The 17,932-nt window shown below is 37.4% G+C and overlaps 1 protein-coding gene across 1 annotated transcript in view; it reads left to right on the top strand.

Moving 5' to 3' along the window:
- The window catches only part of EPHA3 (EPH receptor A3), a gene marked incomplete at both ends in the record, with an annotated part of 366,360 nt that overhangs the window by 329,810 nt on the left and 18,618 nt on the right, over positions 1 to 17,932 (top strand). The window contains 2 exons of the mRNA XM_081088476.1: positions 13,730 to 13,879; positions 15,426 to 15,619. Coding sequence (XP_080944602.1) covers positions 13,730 to 13,879; positions 15,426 to 15,619 — 344 coding nt within the window. The remainder of the gene's footprint in view (positions 1 to 13,729; positions 13,880 to 15,425; positions 15,620 to 17,932) is intronic.

The raw sequence follows: 17,932 nt of genomic DNA, 5'->3' as shown, positions 1-17,932 counted from the left end.
AAATCTTAATGCACACTTTTTATATTTAAATTTTTTTACTAAGCTTCATCCTATAATGGAATAGAGTAATATTCATGTGCATAGATTAAGAATATTTATTAAGTTATTTGTGCTGTTTTAAGTTGGTAAAGTATCTGCAACATTATATTGAGGCACTTGACACAGAATGCATATTATTTATGAAGTCAAATGAAAATCTTTATAGCATTCTGCAAATTCTAAAATATTTAATCTATATGAAACCCAGTGACATAGTTTTATAATTTTATATATACTTTTAAAAATTGATCTTCAGCAATTCTTATATTTACTACCCATGTGGAACTAATGGCATTATTAAATAGTAGCATGACGAGTAAGAGGAGACAATCAGAAAATAGTATGATTTTTTAAAATAATGTTGTTATGCTACATGTTGCCTTATTCTTATTTAACATTTACATATATAATGAAAAATTTAGATTTTTTTTCTAAAAATAAATTGCATATTTTAAAAATGATAAGCAGTATCAAAGAAATCACTAAAATTTACTTCTCTAAGTTCACAAAATAATAAACATATTCTCTCTCAACAAAACACTTCTCCAGGAAACAAGGCTTTGTAAACAGGAGGGCTGAAAAGGGAGACTCCAGTTTTAAACTGTGGGAACACAGAGAAGAAGGAGGAATGGCAGTCACTTCTATCGACATCTCAGTCAGGTCAGGATAATGAAACAGGAGGCAGCTCACAGGACGCCGAGTAACCAACTGGCTACAGGATTCCCAAGTGTTCCGTCAGTGGGGTCACAACTGACCAGGATGTTCAACTCAGAAGTTTGCTAGTTACAAAAAACAGGCAGGGAGAAAGCTTTCTAGGAAAAAGTATTTAAACAAAATAGCATGTATTATTTAGGAGAAAGGGAATTATATTCAAGTCAGTGAGCATTGTTGAGTGCCTACTTTGCAAATTTGCCGAGATAATATCTGAAAAAGACCATTGTTCTCTGCAGTGAGTGAGCACAAGCTCATGTGGCTTATGCTAATTGTCCTCAGCTTTATAAGCTATTCAGCTTTCATCGCCTTATGATTTCAAATTATAGTTTAGGCACACTAATTTTATTTATATCAATGGATAGGATAAGAGCTTCTACTTGAATTCATTTTACTAGTGTTGAATACGAGTATTTGAAGCTGCAATGTTGAATTTAAAGAGTTTATGATAACGTATCTATCTATATCTATATCTATATCTATATCATCTATATCTATATCTATCTATATATAAAAGCCTAAGCGACTAAACTACCAAACGAACGACTGGTTGACCAGTTACTATGATGTGCGCTGACCACCAGGAGCCAGACGCTCAATGCAGAAGCGGCCCCCAGGTGGTCAGTGTACTCCCACAGAGGGAGCGTTGCTCAGCTGACCAATGGGCGCCAATCGGGACTGACTGGCGCAAGCCCGCAGCAGGCACAGCAGGTCCTGGATAAGTGGGAGCGGCAGGCAGGAACAGCTGGAGGCATTGGACCAGTGGGGTCTCTCACACTGGCCTGTGGGGATCTGGCCAAAACCTGCAGTCCAACATCCCACAAGGGGTCCTGGATTGCGAGAGAGCGCAGGCCAGGCTGAGGGACCCCACCGGTGCACAAATCTGTGCGCTGAGCCACTAGTTTGTAATAACTTTTACCCTTCCTCAAACTCTATAATGATTTGCTATGTTGGAATCTCTCCTGTAGCTTGATTTTATATTAAGTGTGTACAATTATGGTTTATGTTTCTCTCATTTAAAGTAAGAGTCACTTGACATGTTTTACCAATCATAGAAAATTTTTAAAAATTATAATATTCCTCTTAATTTGATTTATTTTTAGTAACAAATGCTAAATTTGAATAGTGCTTTGAAGTTGACAATAAGCTTTCCCTTCTATCTTCATTTAATAAATTCTCTATACCAATAGTAAGGATGTATTAACCAATGGAAGAAAATTAGAAAGGAAGAATGGCAAACATTTATTGAGTACTGTATTAAAGATTAGACACACTATTAGTTTCTTTATGTATATCATAAATTCATTGCTAATGATAAAAAATGTTCCTAAATAATAATGAATATAATATTCAATCAACTTTGTTCTTTTCCTGATTCCCTTGATGGTGGATGGCACCATTTACCAGATGGCTGAGTAGGGTCAAGATGAGAATATTCAATCTATGATTATCACATCAATGTGAGAGCAAAAATAATCAGTCTAAAACGCTACCTAGACACAGATAATGAAAGTTTTCTAATAAAAAAGCTAGGTGTTCAAAGGTTAAAATTCTAGGGTTCAAAGCTAACTATCTACCGGCTTCAACATGGCATTCAGCAAAGGGGAAAAATATCTATTCATTCACACTTTCTTCTAAATAAAAAGTTCAAATTAGCCCCAGTTGTTTATTCAGAATGAGTTGAATAGGTATAATATAGAAAAATATGAATTAAGCTTATTCTATTTGTTATTAATATAAACATATTAACTTTTAAGTATATGGACTAACTAAACAGTGGCATGGAACAGAGCTCAGCCATATGGAAAAAAAAAACACGAACTAATACACTAAAAGGTTAATTAATGGGAACTTCTAGATAAGTTAAGGAAACATATAACTTTGCTAACTGATTTAATTGTTGAAATAACTGAATACCACTTATTTACTTTTCTTGTGTTTAGAATAACATGTTCGAAATAAAATGAAAAACTTCAAGTGATCTCCCTTATGCTTTTCCATAAGAGCGACTACTTGAGCTGTAATATAGTTTGGAGCCAGAGGAAAGCTTAGATTAAAAACCTGAACGACAAACAAGAGGCCGTAACCTGCATGTCCAAAGTTAGCAAATATTGCAGTGAGAGGCTTGTGTCCTTTCATGAGTGACCACTGTGCAATGTGGCCAACATGCTTTCCCGATGCAGCGCAGTGAGCGGACGGCCAGGTATTTTGTTAAGAATTAGTGCAGCCCAAGGTACAGATAGTGTATGGATTATTTGATCAGCCACTGTTAACAGAATATTTTTATATTTAAAAGTTGAATTAGTTACTCTAACAAATGTGTGTGTGTGTGTGTGTGTGTGTGTGTGTGTTTGGCAGGCACATATTAGCACAAGAGCAGAATTCAAAATGTAAGCATTTTTATTAAAATAATTCTTTATGCATTTTTTTCAAAACACATTTTCTATTTGTGTAGGTTCTAATATTTTAATAAGATTTATACAGTGGAAGCAAATAGACAGCACTTGATTGGAAAATCATTCTGGAAGTAGCTTGCTTGAATCTGTAACCATGTACTACATTAGAGAATACACTGCAATGGCTGCAGTCAAGCTTATGGGATTGGGGAGAGCACAGCCCCCACTGACTGAAGAGATGGGCTTGGCTGTAGCCACAGAGATCCATCCAACAGCATGTGTGTCTGTATACAGAACAGCACATGAAAAGATTCTCCTTCCAAGCTTAAACACAAGCTTGGCTATGTCCTTCTTAAAAAAAAAAGTAATAAATAAAATAAATCAATAAATAAAAATAAATCACTTTATAGTATATACTCTTTTAAGGAACTTCATTAAAATATGTTCACTGCCCCCCTTTCTGAAAAAATAGTGATGAATCACTTAAGATGAAACAACTCAACTTTGGCAGGCACCATTTTAATCCTGGTTGAAGTAACAAGCAGTAAGTTCATGGTTGTCATCAATCTATTTTAATTTCAACAAGAGCTCTTAGTAAGGTGACGTTCATCGGTGCCTTGTACTTTCTAAGTAAACACAACATTTTTAGCATGGAAAGAATTTTCTTTTCATTTTTTGGTGAGTGCGGTTTTTGTGGCAGACAAAATACCCTGACAAATTCAGTTAGATTTCAGATGATAATGTATATTATATATCTTATGCATTGATCATGTGTGTCCACGTGATTTTATATTCAAAAGGAGGAAAGTTCCCATCCAGTGGACATCAACAGAAGTTACAGCCTGTGGCAAATTCACATAATTAGTAATTTAGTTCTGGGCAAAGGAAAGGAAATAGCAAGGTGTTGGTAGCAGACATGAGACAGTTAGCTGGGATTTTAAAATAGTATCTTTGCTTTTGGATTATGAATATAGCTTTGTTTGACTTACATTAATTCCTGGAATTCTTTAAGAGAGATAAAGTGTGTCCAATGGTTCTTTTTGGCATCTTGCATAAATTTTGCTAATTGCCACATGTATGATTCTGTTTTCATCAAACTTCACAGGTATTATTTGAAATCTTGCCTCTTAAAAACCCAAACTTCATCTAGGCAGATGCAAATATGTTAATTTGGGGGGGGTGTTAAATATTATTTTTAAGTTTGAATGCATTGACAGAGAAAAGGGCAATATTAGCTTGACACTACTAGACCCTCTGAATTTAAGTACGAAAAAAGACCTTTCGAATTTTTGCTGAAAAAATTACACACTGTAAAGTAAAGAGTAAAGGAGTGAATGTGAGTGTGTGAGAAAGTAAAGAAAGGGGAAACTCCTAAGACAACATGCCATCTCATCTACATGACTGAAAACATTTTCCATTGTTTTTATGGTTCTACATCATCATAGTGCATGCTGAGCACTGTAGTATCTCCCACCAACTCCTAAGGCTTTCTTAAATTGGCTCCCATCTCTCCAATTGATTTATTTTTTTTTTTCATCAATATAAGTCATCAACTACCCTTAGGCTGGAGGCATCATAAGAAGGCTGTGTGCAGGCCCCTTCTCTGTGCTCCCTTGTCTACAGTTTCATGCAGTTTTCAAAGCCCTACCTCTCTCAAAGCTCTTCTGGCAGTACTCTCTCTGCACAGCTCACTTGAGTGAAAATGTCAAGAAGGGTCAAATTTTCTAAGGCCCTTAAAACTACATATACCTTTCTCCTCTACGGGATAAAACTCAGTATACCTCTGAGTAATTTCTGATTTAACCCTTTTCTCATCCTCTCTCATTATATTTCTCCACATAATCTGTTGTATTTTAACACCAGAAACTGTTCTTCCAGAACATGTATTTTCTTCCTCTGTGCTTTGATGTCTGCCATTCCAGCAGAGTGCGGGAGTAGTAAGCTAATGTTTCTTGAAGCTTTACCACGTGCCAGGGACTTTGCTAAAGATTTTACTGAAACTTGTCATTTAGCCCAACAACAAAGCTATGCATTGGTACTCTTACTTTTCCAAGTAACAGATGAGGAAACTCGGGCTTATTGAGGTTAAATGATCCACCTGTTGTTTCCCATCTATTTCTCAAAAGCAACACATTGTCCCCCTTGAGCATCACTTCAGAGCCAGCGAAGTGCTAGGAGGTGCAATGTCAGTGGAGCGCATTTTGCTGAGTACAGCTCCATATTTTGATTCTGTAAATTCTTTGGAACATCCGTTATTTTTTCTTGTTGAATCAACAATTTGATACATCTTTTAAAGCTCCATTTATGCATGACCTCCCTCCTCAGTCTCTCTAGCGATAATTGGGGCTCCCTGCTCAGGAGCACGTCTTCCCTACCCCCTTTCTGCTTAAAGTGGGTTTCATGACCAGCATGGTCAGCTTCCCTTGGAGCCTCTTAGAAACTCAGGCCCTGCCTATGCTCTAAAACTGCTGAACCGGGATTTCCCCTGGCATGAGGGCACGCCGCGGATGATTCATATACGTTGTAAAGTTTGAAGCAAAATTTATCTATTTGGTAAAGTAATTATTTTTCTGCATTTAATTATGAACAACAACTATACTTATTCCTGTTTGCCTGATATTTTCCAAGTAGGAGGGCAAGCATATTATTTATATTTGTCTCACCCAGAGTGACTAGCATAATACTTCCCATATGGTTGCTACTTGGCACATCTTTATTAAATATATTTATTAATGAGAGATAATTCCATAGGAGGCATACCTTTATATATACTATAGCTCATAGAACCAATATCCTTCTCTAGGAAGTTCTGGGAAGGTAGTTATCTTTCTTGTTTATATTGTACCTATCTACTATATGAAAGTGGGTCAATGGAGGAAAAAATAATGATGAAGTGGGTCAATGGGGGAAAATAGGGAACATCAGTAATACTCTCAACAATAAAGATAAATAAAATTTAAAAACTAAAAAATAATGATGAAGTGAGGCACTGAATAAATTAAGATAATCAAATATTGTATTAAAGGGAGGAGGAAAAATGGCGGAGGTATAAGCGGATGTGTCCTGTGCCTTGTCCTGGAGCAGATAAGGGTGAGCAGCTGAAACGGGTAACATTCAGCCCGAATAGGTAGAGGATTTTCAGCTGAGAGATTGTCTGCAGCTAGGAAAGACTGAGAACCCCCCAGGGAAAAAAAAGGACGGTTGGAGACTGCGGCTGAAGCCTCTCCTGGTGCGCCAGCTAAGCAGTGGAGACTGCGCCATCTTGGGTGATTGTTGCCGGCATCCAGAGACCAGCTACTAACCTGGAAACAAGGGATCTCAAGCAGCGTGACTGCGTGAACTCAGACGAGCACTGCTTCTTCTCACGGAAAGGTTGGACATCCCCTAAAGGTGCGGTTTGCAGTTCGGGTTGGAGGGAGGACGCAGCTCGCGCGCGCGGGGCGGAATCTGCGCCCCACAGAGTCCGCAGCCGCTGGGACCAGCGTGACCCGCGAGTGGGGAAGGGGCCCCACAGGGCTGCTGGCAGAAGGGAACGCGAAAAATGAGCCCATAGCTGGACTGGATGTAAAGGAGCAGCCTTGGACTTTGCCAATCTGCTGGCTGCTTGGTGCCAGGGGCGAGTGAGCGCGCGGAGACTGCGCGCGGAGACTGCACGCAGACCTGGAAGGTGGAGGCTTGCGAATTCGCACAACTATCAGGCTCTTGTTACAGTTCCCCTTAGATCCGTGCATTTGATTATTAAACCCAGCGCATGGGATTCCCCAGTTGGGGTCATTCGCAGAGCCTGTAGGGGAAAGTTCTTTTTGGGGAGCCTGGGAAACAGCGGACAGTGGCAAGGAACCAGCTCTGGGCAGTGGTCTTTCCCGAATCAGTTTCAAATACCATAGAGGACAAAACCCTACTGATAGAGAGGACTTAGAGCTTCGGAGGTAAATCCAGACACACTGCCACCCAGAGGCAGAGCCACGAACTGTCTCTTTTGCGATCACAAATAAAGGCAGTCTGGTAAAAAAAATACAACCTGCCTTAAATTCAGGTCTGTGGTTTACTGCACGGAGGGACAGTGTATCGCAGGGAAGTTCAACACTCCCCTGAATGCCTGGCAGGACTGAGGCGTGCCAAAAAGAAGAGTGGAAGATCTGAAGCACCTTCACTTCCGAATATTTTTATATATATATATTTTTAATTCTTTTTTCACCATTTCATTAAGAACCTATTTTATTTATTTTTTTTTTATTTTTTATTTTTTTCATCACCTGATTTTACCTTTTTAATTACTACATTTTTTAACCAGTATTATTGCTATCCTTTTACCATTTTTTCAAAGGTCATTTTATTTTTTATTATTATTATTTTTTCTTTATTTTATTTTGGGATTAGTGTTCTACACTCTATTTTCATCGTTCCGTTAGCATCATTTCTCTCTATCTCACATTTACCCTTAAGCCAAAACTCTCTTCCTCACTTTTCCCCTTTTGTTGTCCTGTTTCTCTTACCCTATTCCTGCTTTGGATTTTACCTATTCCTTCTTTCTACCCACTGTCTAAATTTCACCCTACTTATATATCTAATTTCCAATCCCTCGCTCTCCCCATACAAATAGCCTCTTCCCCACCTCTATTTCATTCTCTTAATTTTTTTGTTTTTGTTGTTGTTGTTTGTTTTTTTTGGTCTTTTTGTGTTTTGTTTTTTTTTTCTCTCCCTTTTCCCAATCTCATTTCGGCACTCCTTTTTGTTTTTTATTTTTCTCTCTAATATTTTTCTCTTTTTTCTTCTTTATCCCCTAATTCTCTTTGCTTGGGGGGGGTCACCTTTATTTGGGGTTATTAAGACCGTGAATGCATTTAGTTCGGTGCTTTGTACGTTGTGCCTTGTTGTGTTGTATTTTGTGCCTTTGAATCAGCGCAACAGAGAGAGATCTACATAACCAAACACCTTGAGAAGAGAAATCATGGTGAAACAAAGAACCAACCCAAATATGAAAGAAAAACAGGCATCATCAGAAAAGGAAGTAAACGAAATAGAGGCAATAGAGGCAAGCAACCTGTCAGAGAAAGAATTCAGAGTAATGCTCATAAGGTGGATGAAAAGAATGGAAGACCAATTCAACAATATGTGTAGGAACCAAGAGGAAATGAAGAAGAACCAAGAGGAAATGAAGAGAAACCAAGAAGAAATGAAAAACGACATCACTGCCATAAAGAACTCAATAGAAAGCATCAACAGTAGACTAGAAGAAGCAGAGGACCGTATCAGCGAGCTAGAAGACAAGGTAGAAAAAAATACCCAAACAGAACAGCTTCTAGAAAAAAAAATTAAAAAGCAGGAAGAGAGCCTAAGAGAACTCTGGGACAATGCTAAACGAAACAACATCCGAATAATTGGAGTGCCAGAAGGAGAGGAAACGGAGCAAGGAATAGAAAACCTGTTTGAAAAAATAGTAACAGAAAATTTCCCTGATATAGGGAGGAAAAAACTCACACAAATCCAAGAAGCTCACAGAGTCCCAAACAAAATGAACCCGAAAAGACCGACACCAAGGCACATAATAATTAAATTGGCAAACACCAACGACAAAGCAAGAATCTTAAAAGCAGCCAGAGAGAGACAGAAAGTTACCTACAAAGGATCCCCCATCAGACTAGCGACCGATTTCTCAACAGAAACACATCAGGCAAGAAGGGAATGGAATGAAATATACAAAGTCATGCAAAGGAAGGGTCTGAATCCAAGAATACTATACCCAGCGAGGCTATCAATCAAAATTGAGGGTCAAATCAGGAGCTTCACAGACAAAAATGGTCTACGGGAGTTTATTACAACCAAACCAGCAATGCAAGAAATGCTAAAGGGTCTGCTGTAAATAGAAAAAACAGGAAACAAAGAAGGAACGCAGCGGTAAAGAACAAAAATGGCGACTAACAAGTTTCTATCAATAATAACTTTAAATGTAAATGGATTAAATTCCCCAGTCAAAAGGCATAGGGTAAATGAGTGGATAAGAAAACATGACCCATATATCTGCTGTCTACAGGAAACCCACCTCAGAAAAAAAGACGCACACAGACTGATGGTGAAGGGATGGAAAAAGGTTTTTCAGGCCAATGGAAGTGAAAAAAAAGCCGGGGTAGCAATACTTATATCTGACAAATTAGATCTCAAAGTGAAGGACATAAAAAGAGATCAAGAAGGCCACTTCATAATACTAAAGGGAGCAGTCCAACAAGAAGAAATAACTCTGGTAAATATATATGCACCCAATATAGGAGCACCCAAATACGTAAGAAATCTTCTGGAGAAGATCAAGGGAGAGATTGACAGCAATACAATCATAGTAGGGGACCTAAACACCCCTTTATCGCCACTGGACAAATCCTCTAAACAGAAACTCAGCAAAGAAACATCAATCCTAAATGACTCACTAGATCAGATGGAATTAATTGACATCTTCAGAACATTTCACCCCAAAGCCACAGAATATACATTCTCCTCAGGTGCACATTTGTCATCTTCAAAGATAGACCATATATTGGGTCACAGACAAAGTCTCTTCAAATTCAAGAAAATTGAAATCATATCAAGTATCTTCTCAGACCACAAAGGCATAAAACTGGAAATCAACTACAACAAAAACAATCCAAAAAAATCAAACACATGGAGACTAAATAGCATGCTATTAAACAATGACTGGGTCACCAGTGAGATCAAAGAAGAAATAAAAAACATCATGGCAACGAATGACAATGAAAACACAACAATCCAAAACCTATGGGACACAGCAAAATCAGTCTTGAGAGGGAAGTTCATAGCTCTACAAGCCTACTGCAAGAAACAAGAAACAATGAGAATAAATGACCTAACTCTACAACTCGAAGAATTAGAAAGAGAGCAACAAAAAAAGCCCACTGTAAGCAGAAGGAAGGAAATAACAAAGATCAGAGCGGAGATAAACGACATAGAGACCAAAAAAACAATACAAAAGATCAACAAAACCAAGAGCTGGTTCTTTGAAAGGATAAACAAGATTGATACACCTCTAGCCAGGCTCACCAAGAAACAAAGAGAGAGGACCCAAATAAACAAAATCAGAAATGAAAGAGGAGAAATAACAACAGACCCCATAGAAATACAAAGGATTGTTAGAAAATACTATGAACAACTCTACTCCAACACACTAGACAACCTGGAGGAAATGGACATATTCCTAGATAAATACAACCTTCCAAAACTTAACCAGGAAGAATCTAAAAATCTCAATAGGCCAATAACTATGGAGGAAATCGAAGCAGTAATCAAAAAGCTTCCAGCAAACAAAAGCCCGGGGCCAGATGGCTTCACAGGGGAGTTTTACCAAACATTCAAGGAAGACCTAAAACCTATCCTCCTCAGACTATGTCGAAAGATCCAAGAGGAAGGAACACTTCCCAGCTCATTCTATGAAGCCAACATCACCCTAATCCCAAAACCAGATAAAGACAATACAATGAAAGAGAATTATAGGCCAATATCCCTCATGAACATAGATGCCAAAATCCTCAACAAAATCCTAGCAAATCGGATCCAGCAGTACATCAAAAAGATCATACACCATGACCAAGTAGGATTTATCCCAGGGATGCAAGGATGGTACAATATCCGCAAATCAATAAACGTGATACATCACATAAACAAATTGAGAGAAAAAAACCACATAGTCATATCAATTGATGCGGAAAAAGCATTTGACAAAATCCAACACCCTTTCTTGATAAAAACTCTCAGCAAGATAGGAATTGAGGGATCATACCTCAACATAATAAAAGCCATATATGACAAACCCACAGCCAACATCATAATCAATGGGCAAAAACTAAAACCATTCCCCCTAAAAACAGGAACAAGACAGGGATGCCCCCTCTCACCACTCCTGTTCAACATAGTACTGGAAGTACTAGCCATTGCGATCAGACACGAAGAAGAAATAAAAGGCATCCAGATTGGAAAAGAAGAAGTAAAACTGTCCTTATTTGCAGATGACATGATACTGTACCTACAGAACCCTAAAGACTCCATCAAAAAACTATTAGACTTAATAAATGAATTCGGCAATGTAGCAGGATACAAAATTAATGCTAAGAAATCCATGGCATTTCTTTACACCAATAGTGAACTTACAGAAAGTGAAACTACAGAAGCAATCCCATTTACCATTGCACCAAAAAAATTAAAATACCTAGGAATAAACTTAACTAAGGAGGTAAAAGACTTATATGCTGAAAACTACAGGACACTGAAAAAAGAGATAGAGGAAGACATAAACAGATGGAAGAATATACCGTGTTCATGGATTGGTAGAATCAACATCATCAAAATGTCCATACTACCCAAAGCAATTTATAGATTCAATGCAATCCCCATTAAATTACCAATGGCATATTTCACAAATCTAGAACAAACGTTCCAAAAATTCATCTGGAATAAAAAAAGACCCCGAATAGCTGCAGCAATCCTGAGAAAACACAAAGTAGGTGGGATCTCAATACCAGATATCAAACTGTATTACAAAGCCACTGTTCTTAAAACAGCTTGGTACTGGCACAAGAACAGACATATAGATCAATGGAATAGAATAGAGACCCCAGAAATTGACCCAATCCACTATGCCCAATTAATATTCGACAAAGGAGGCAAGAGCATACAATGGAGTCAAGACAGTCTTTTCAATAAATGGTGTTGGGAAAATTGGACAGATACATGCAAAAGGATGAAATTAGATCACCAACTCACACCATACACAAAAATAAACTCAAAATGGATAAAAGATTTAAACGTAAGACGGGAAACCATAAAAATACTAGAGGAATCCACAGGCAGCGAAATCGCAAACATATGCCGAAGAAATTTCTTCTCTGATAATGCTCCTAGGGCAATGGAAACTAAAGAGAAAATAAACAAATGGGACTACATCAAAATAAAAAGCTTTTGCACAGCAAAGGAAACCATCAAAAAAACAACAAGAAGACCCACTACATGGGAGAACATATTTACCAATGATACCACCGATAAGGGTTTAATTTCCAACATATACAGGGATCTCATGAAACTTAACAAAAGGAAGATAAACAATCCAATAAAAAAATGGGCAACGGACCTAGATAGACACTTTTCAAAAGAGGACATACAGAAGGCAGAAAGACATATGAAAACCTGCTCAAAGTCACTAATTATACGAGAGATGCAAATCAAAACGACAATGCGTTATCATCTCACACCTGTCAGAATGGCTATCATCAACAAATCAACAAACAACAAGTGTTGGAGAGGATGTGGAGAAAAAGGAACCCTTCTGCACTGCTGGTGGGAATGCAGACTGGTGCAGCCACTGTGGAGAACAGTATGGAGCTACCTCAGAAGACTAAAAATGGAACTCCCATTTGACCCTGTGATCCCACTCCTAGGAATATATCCCAAGAAACCAGAAACGCCAATTAGAAAGGATATATGCACCCCTATGTTCATAGCAGCACAATTCACCATAGCTAAGATTTGGAAACAGCCTAAGTGCCCATCAGCAGATGAGTGGATTAGAAAACTGTGGTACATATACACAATGGAATACTATGCTGCGGTAAAAAAAAAGGAACTCTTGCCTTTTGCAACAGCATGGATGGAACTGGAGAGCATTATGCTAAGTGAAATAAGCCAGTCAGAGAAAGATAAATACCACATGATCTCACTCATTTGTGGATTATAGAGAACAACATAGACTGATGAAAAAGGACAGACCCAAAGACTGAGAAACAGCGATCAGGCTATCAATCCCTAGAAGGAAAGTAGGGGAGGGCGGGGGTAAGGGGAAGAGATCAACAGAAGGACTTGTATACATGTATATAAGCCAAACCAATGGACATGGACAACGGGGGGATGGGAGCACGAGTTTGTGTGTGGGGGGGGAGGTTGGGGGTTAAAGGGGGGGGGGAAGAGGACACATTTGTAATTCCTTAACTAATAATAAAAAAAAAAAATGTAAAGTTAAAAAAAAAAAAAAAAAAAAAAAAAAAAAAAAAAAAAAAAAAAAAAATATTGTATTAAAGAGAGTTGGTAGATGGAAAAATTTATTTTTAATTTATTTAGTTAAAAAATACCTATAAGTGTCAAGGAAAACTTATTCACATTATGAACTAAGATTGTAGATAGAACATAAATCTAATTAAATCAATAAAGGTTGATTTGAGATTCCTCATTCTATTCTAACTTAATAGTATTGCACATACACATCAAGTTGCTTTGTTACAGATGACTAAGGTACCACAGTTGATATGACATGTCAGTGTTTAAGCAATTTTCAATTTTTCTTTTTATATTAAAATTCTTTTAAATCAATTGGAAGCAAATTGATTAACTTGCAGTAAATTCACTTGCAGTAAATAGTATGCCACACATTCCTGTTTGACATTAATATAGAAGAATATCAAGATACATAAATGGAAACCCATGTCCCATTTCAAAAGAGAAATACCCTGACAAGTTCAGTCAGATTTCAGATTATAATGTATGTGTCTTAGGCATTGATCATGTGTGCCCATGTGCTTTTATGTTCAAAGGGAGGAAAGATTCCCATCCGGTGGACATCACCAGAAGCTATAGCCTATCGCAAATTCACGTCAGCCAGCGATGTATGGAGTTATGGCATTGTTCTCTGGGAGGTGATGTCCTATGGAGAGAGGCCATACTGGGAGATGTCCAATCAGGATGTAAGTATATGTAGTCCATGAGTTATGGAGTCAGATTAAAAGATCAAGCTAGGCAAGGAAGTGGAGCCTAATGAAACCAGGTGGCTCCCAGTTTTTGACATTGAAATAGAATACTTAAAAAATGAAATTGTTTTCAAGTCTTGCTAGAATAGTAATTGAACTGCTCTTAAGGGTTTACAGTTTTCCCTCAAGCAGGGTTTTAGAATTGAGGCAAAAATGAAGGCATTTGTATTAAAATGTAATGAAATAAGTGACTATCAAGATAACCAGTATATGCCAGGGAGTGTTGAAATATTTTTGCTACACAATTGTTTCTAGGTAACATTAGTAAGATACACATGTCTGCCAGCCTTTGTAGATTTAATTAATGCATCTATGCCAACATTTTGTTTATTTAAATATAGTATTTCCCAAAGTCAGACAAAACAATCAATCTGTAGCATGTTGTTCCTCATTATGTATTAATGTTGCACATGAATTTCATTATACAAATTGAAGTCTCTGGATGAAAAAAAATAATCTTTAACTCTCTGTTATAACTGTGATATGATTTTTCAAAAGGATTTTTGTTTTTATAAAGTCATGTTTGCTCATGCTTAGTAAAAGGATGCTCTTGGCATGTGGGATCAGCACTCAGAGGTTTTTCTTTATGCTCAGCCAGAAACTGTGAGCGTGATCTCAAAATGCACAAGCAGGAAAGCTCAGATGCTTTTAGTCATTTCCTACTCACCACATATAAAACTGCTTTTAATGTGTTTGGATATGAAAACCTTTTTGTACGTCTTCAAACAAGCTATTTTTTATAACAATAATGGGAAAGTCAGACTCCCTTTTCCACATCTCTATTTTTCAAGTTTTCTCTGTATCAAAGCCCCCCAAAATGTGGCCTCTGGACCAGCAGGTTTAGCATGGCCTGGGAATTTGTAGTAATGCATGTTCTCAGGCCTCACCCCAGAGTGATGCAATCAGAGGTTAGTCATCTGTATATTATTAAGTTATCCAGATGACTCATACATGTAAAGTTTAAAATCACTGTTTTATATCATTTAAAAATACTAATAAGCTGATAGTTACTTAACCATGCAACTCATGAGCTTTTACCAAAGGACCTGACCATGATTTGAAATGTGGTATAAAGAAAATCTATAAACTGTGTGTGTGTGTGGGGGGGGGGGGGCGGGCTCTGTATTCATTCATATATAGTTTCCATAGAAATTTATATTACCAAACAAAAGTTTCTTTATAATTCACTGAATTTCCTTTGTCATAGAATTTTTTTTAAGCTTTAATCTGAAAAGTTTATTAACTTTTCAGATTAAATCTTTACAAACTCTTCTAAATTTACTTTCTCTCTCTCTTGATCTTCCTTTAGATAACATTTTGGGCATTAATAATATCTTATTTATTTGATAAGCTATTATTTTTTAAGCGATTTAAAATGAGAACTTTTTCACTTAACTTTAAAATACTCATATTATTTTGTTCTGCCCATAAAGAAGTTGGAAGCCCACCTCTTAAGTCTCCGGAAACTTTGCCTCTTGCCCAGGTAATTAAAGCTGTGGACGAGGGCTACCGACTGCCTCCCCCCATGGACTGCCCGGCTGCGTTGTATCAGCTGATGCTGGACTGCTGGCAGAAAGACAGAAACAACAGACCCAAGTTCGAGCAGATTGTCAGCATTCTGGACAAGCTCATCCGGAACCCAGGCAGCCTGAAGATCATCACCAGTGCAGCAGCAAGGTGACGCATAGTTTGCATCGTGCACTCGCTCCAAAGAACGTATTTTCTATCTCCAGTTGTTAAGTTCTATCTCCCACTTCCTCACCTGCATCCTTTGATACTTATATTCCTCAAGACTGAAGAGACACATTTTTTTTTTCTCCTTTTAAATTGGTCAGGAAGAAATCTCACGCAATTTAATGATAAAGATGAAATTCCCTGTTATTTTTAATTTTCATCTTCACTAGAAGTGAATTTACATTCAGGCCTAAGTCTTTGGAAAATAGGACACATAGCTTCTTTTCACTCTCAACTATTTAAACAGGAAAAAAAATGTCCTGGAGTGGTAAGGAATTCTAGTGAAGTCCTGATTTATTCTGCACTTAAAGTAAAGCTACAAAAATAATAAAAATGCTTCCAAAACATTACATTGGGTAGCAGAATGCAATACCCCCTTAATTAAGCCACTATTTATTCAACCCATATTGTGTGCCAATTACATTTTTAGGTTCTGTCAAGGATAAAACTAAGAGTGAAATAATGGCAATGTTGCAAGACAGCAACACAACATCAATGCATCACATACACACAGCAATCCAGAATGCACAATGTCCATTAGATTTCATGTTTATTCCTCCATTCTCTTAATGGTTTTGAAGAATGTAAACTTAAGTGCCCCTACAAAGTGCAATAGAAGAAATGGGTAAGGCAGGATAAATTATGTCAGGGGCCATATGAGAAGAAAAGAAGTATTAATATATTTAGTGCTTCTTAGGGAAACTAAAGGCAAAACTATATTGTTTAATAATTTATTTTCTCATACATAAGAGAGAAACAGGTCTTTCACATTTTGATGATGTGTGCTTTAATGGGGAAATTACAGAGTTTTAGTAAAAGGATCTACATTTAAAGTGTACACAAATCCACAGTAGTAAGTGGTATGTGCAAATACTGCATAATGATGAAGCAATATGACTCACATGTAAAAGGTGTAATATAGTGCCTATTGGAAGTTTTCTTTGCTTGAGTCCTTTTTGCACATCTGCCCTTTTTACTGACAGTCATTGACAGCTATGAGTTGCATACTGATAGAGCATTTACTAAAGTACTTTTTAATAGAATACGTGATTTTTTACCTGAATAGGTATAATTATATTGAATATTCATGATCCCATTATTACATTGTGTTCAAATAAGATGAATAAGGGGAATCTGAACCAGTCTTAATATCAGTATATAAAAAATATACATTATTTGTTGGAAATAACATTTAGGGGTCACTGAACTAAATGCGATTTCTTAAATAGGTAAAACTACCTACAGCTTATCCTGTAAGGATGAATCTCTGTTCTAAGTTTCACAGAGTGAAACTACACAGACTCTTTTGGAAATCTACCTGACAATCTAACAACTAACAGGATAACAAACTTGTCCTTTCCTGGGCCATATGGTCCTCATTTTGTACCCTGAAGTCATTTCTTTTGATCTTCACTCAATAGCAATCATAGTGAAAAAGAACATCTTTTCAATTCTTTCCATATAATAAAAAAGACATTCAAAAGTATTTCCACAGGGTGGTATTAGCAATATAAAGACTTACCCATATTGTTTGATCTAGGGATATTTAACTCCAATTAGGGGGGAAATTGTCTCAATATCAGATCATACTATGCCAGAATATGTCCTAGCATCCAAATTTTAACATATTTCTTAAATTCACCTTTTAATTCTTATTGAAATATGTTGAATATATTTTCTCATAATATATAATCTTTAAAACCTGAATAAATTAATGTATTTTGTAGCAACAAATGCAATTTTAGGGAAAATAAGTATTTTTCTAGAAAATACCATCTTTTAAAATTTACTAAATACAAAATTTTTGGAAATTGTTTTCATATGTGTACGCATTGCCATCCTATATAATAAAAGCCTAATATGCTAAGTGGCTGGTCGTCCGGTCATCCGTTCAACCAATCAAAGCATAGTATGCTACGGCCACTCAACTGCTCACTATGATGTGCACTGACCAAGAGGGAGCAGACAGTCAACTGGTCGACCAATAGCTATGATGTACACTGACCACCAGGGGGCAAATGCTCTGACTAGTTGGTTAGTTTGCTCTGGGGTCTGGCTGATCAGGACTAAGTGAGATGGGCTGGACATGCCCTAGAGCCCTACCACAGTCCCTCCCCAGCTGGCCAACCTCCCGTGTCCATCCCCAGCTCCAATCATGCACCAGTGGGGTCCCTGGGCCTGGCCTGCACCCTCTTGCAATCGAAGACCCCTCGGGGGATGTCAGAGAGCCAGTTTCGGCCTGATCCCGCAAGCCAG

This window comes from Myotis nattereri, assembly GCF_964212035.1.
Source record: "Myotis nattereri genome assembly, chromosome: 3".
NCBI lineage: Eukaryota > Metazoa > Chordata > Mammalia > Chiroptera > Vespertilionidae > Myotis > Myotis nattereri.
Note: the sequence above shows the minus strand (reverse complement) of the source record. Positions and strands in the feature narration are given on the sequence as shown.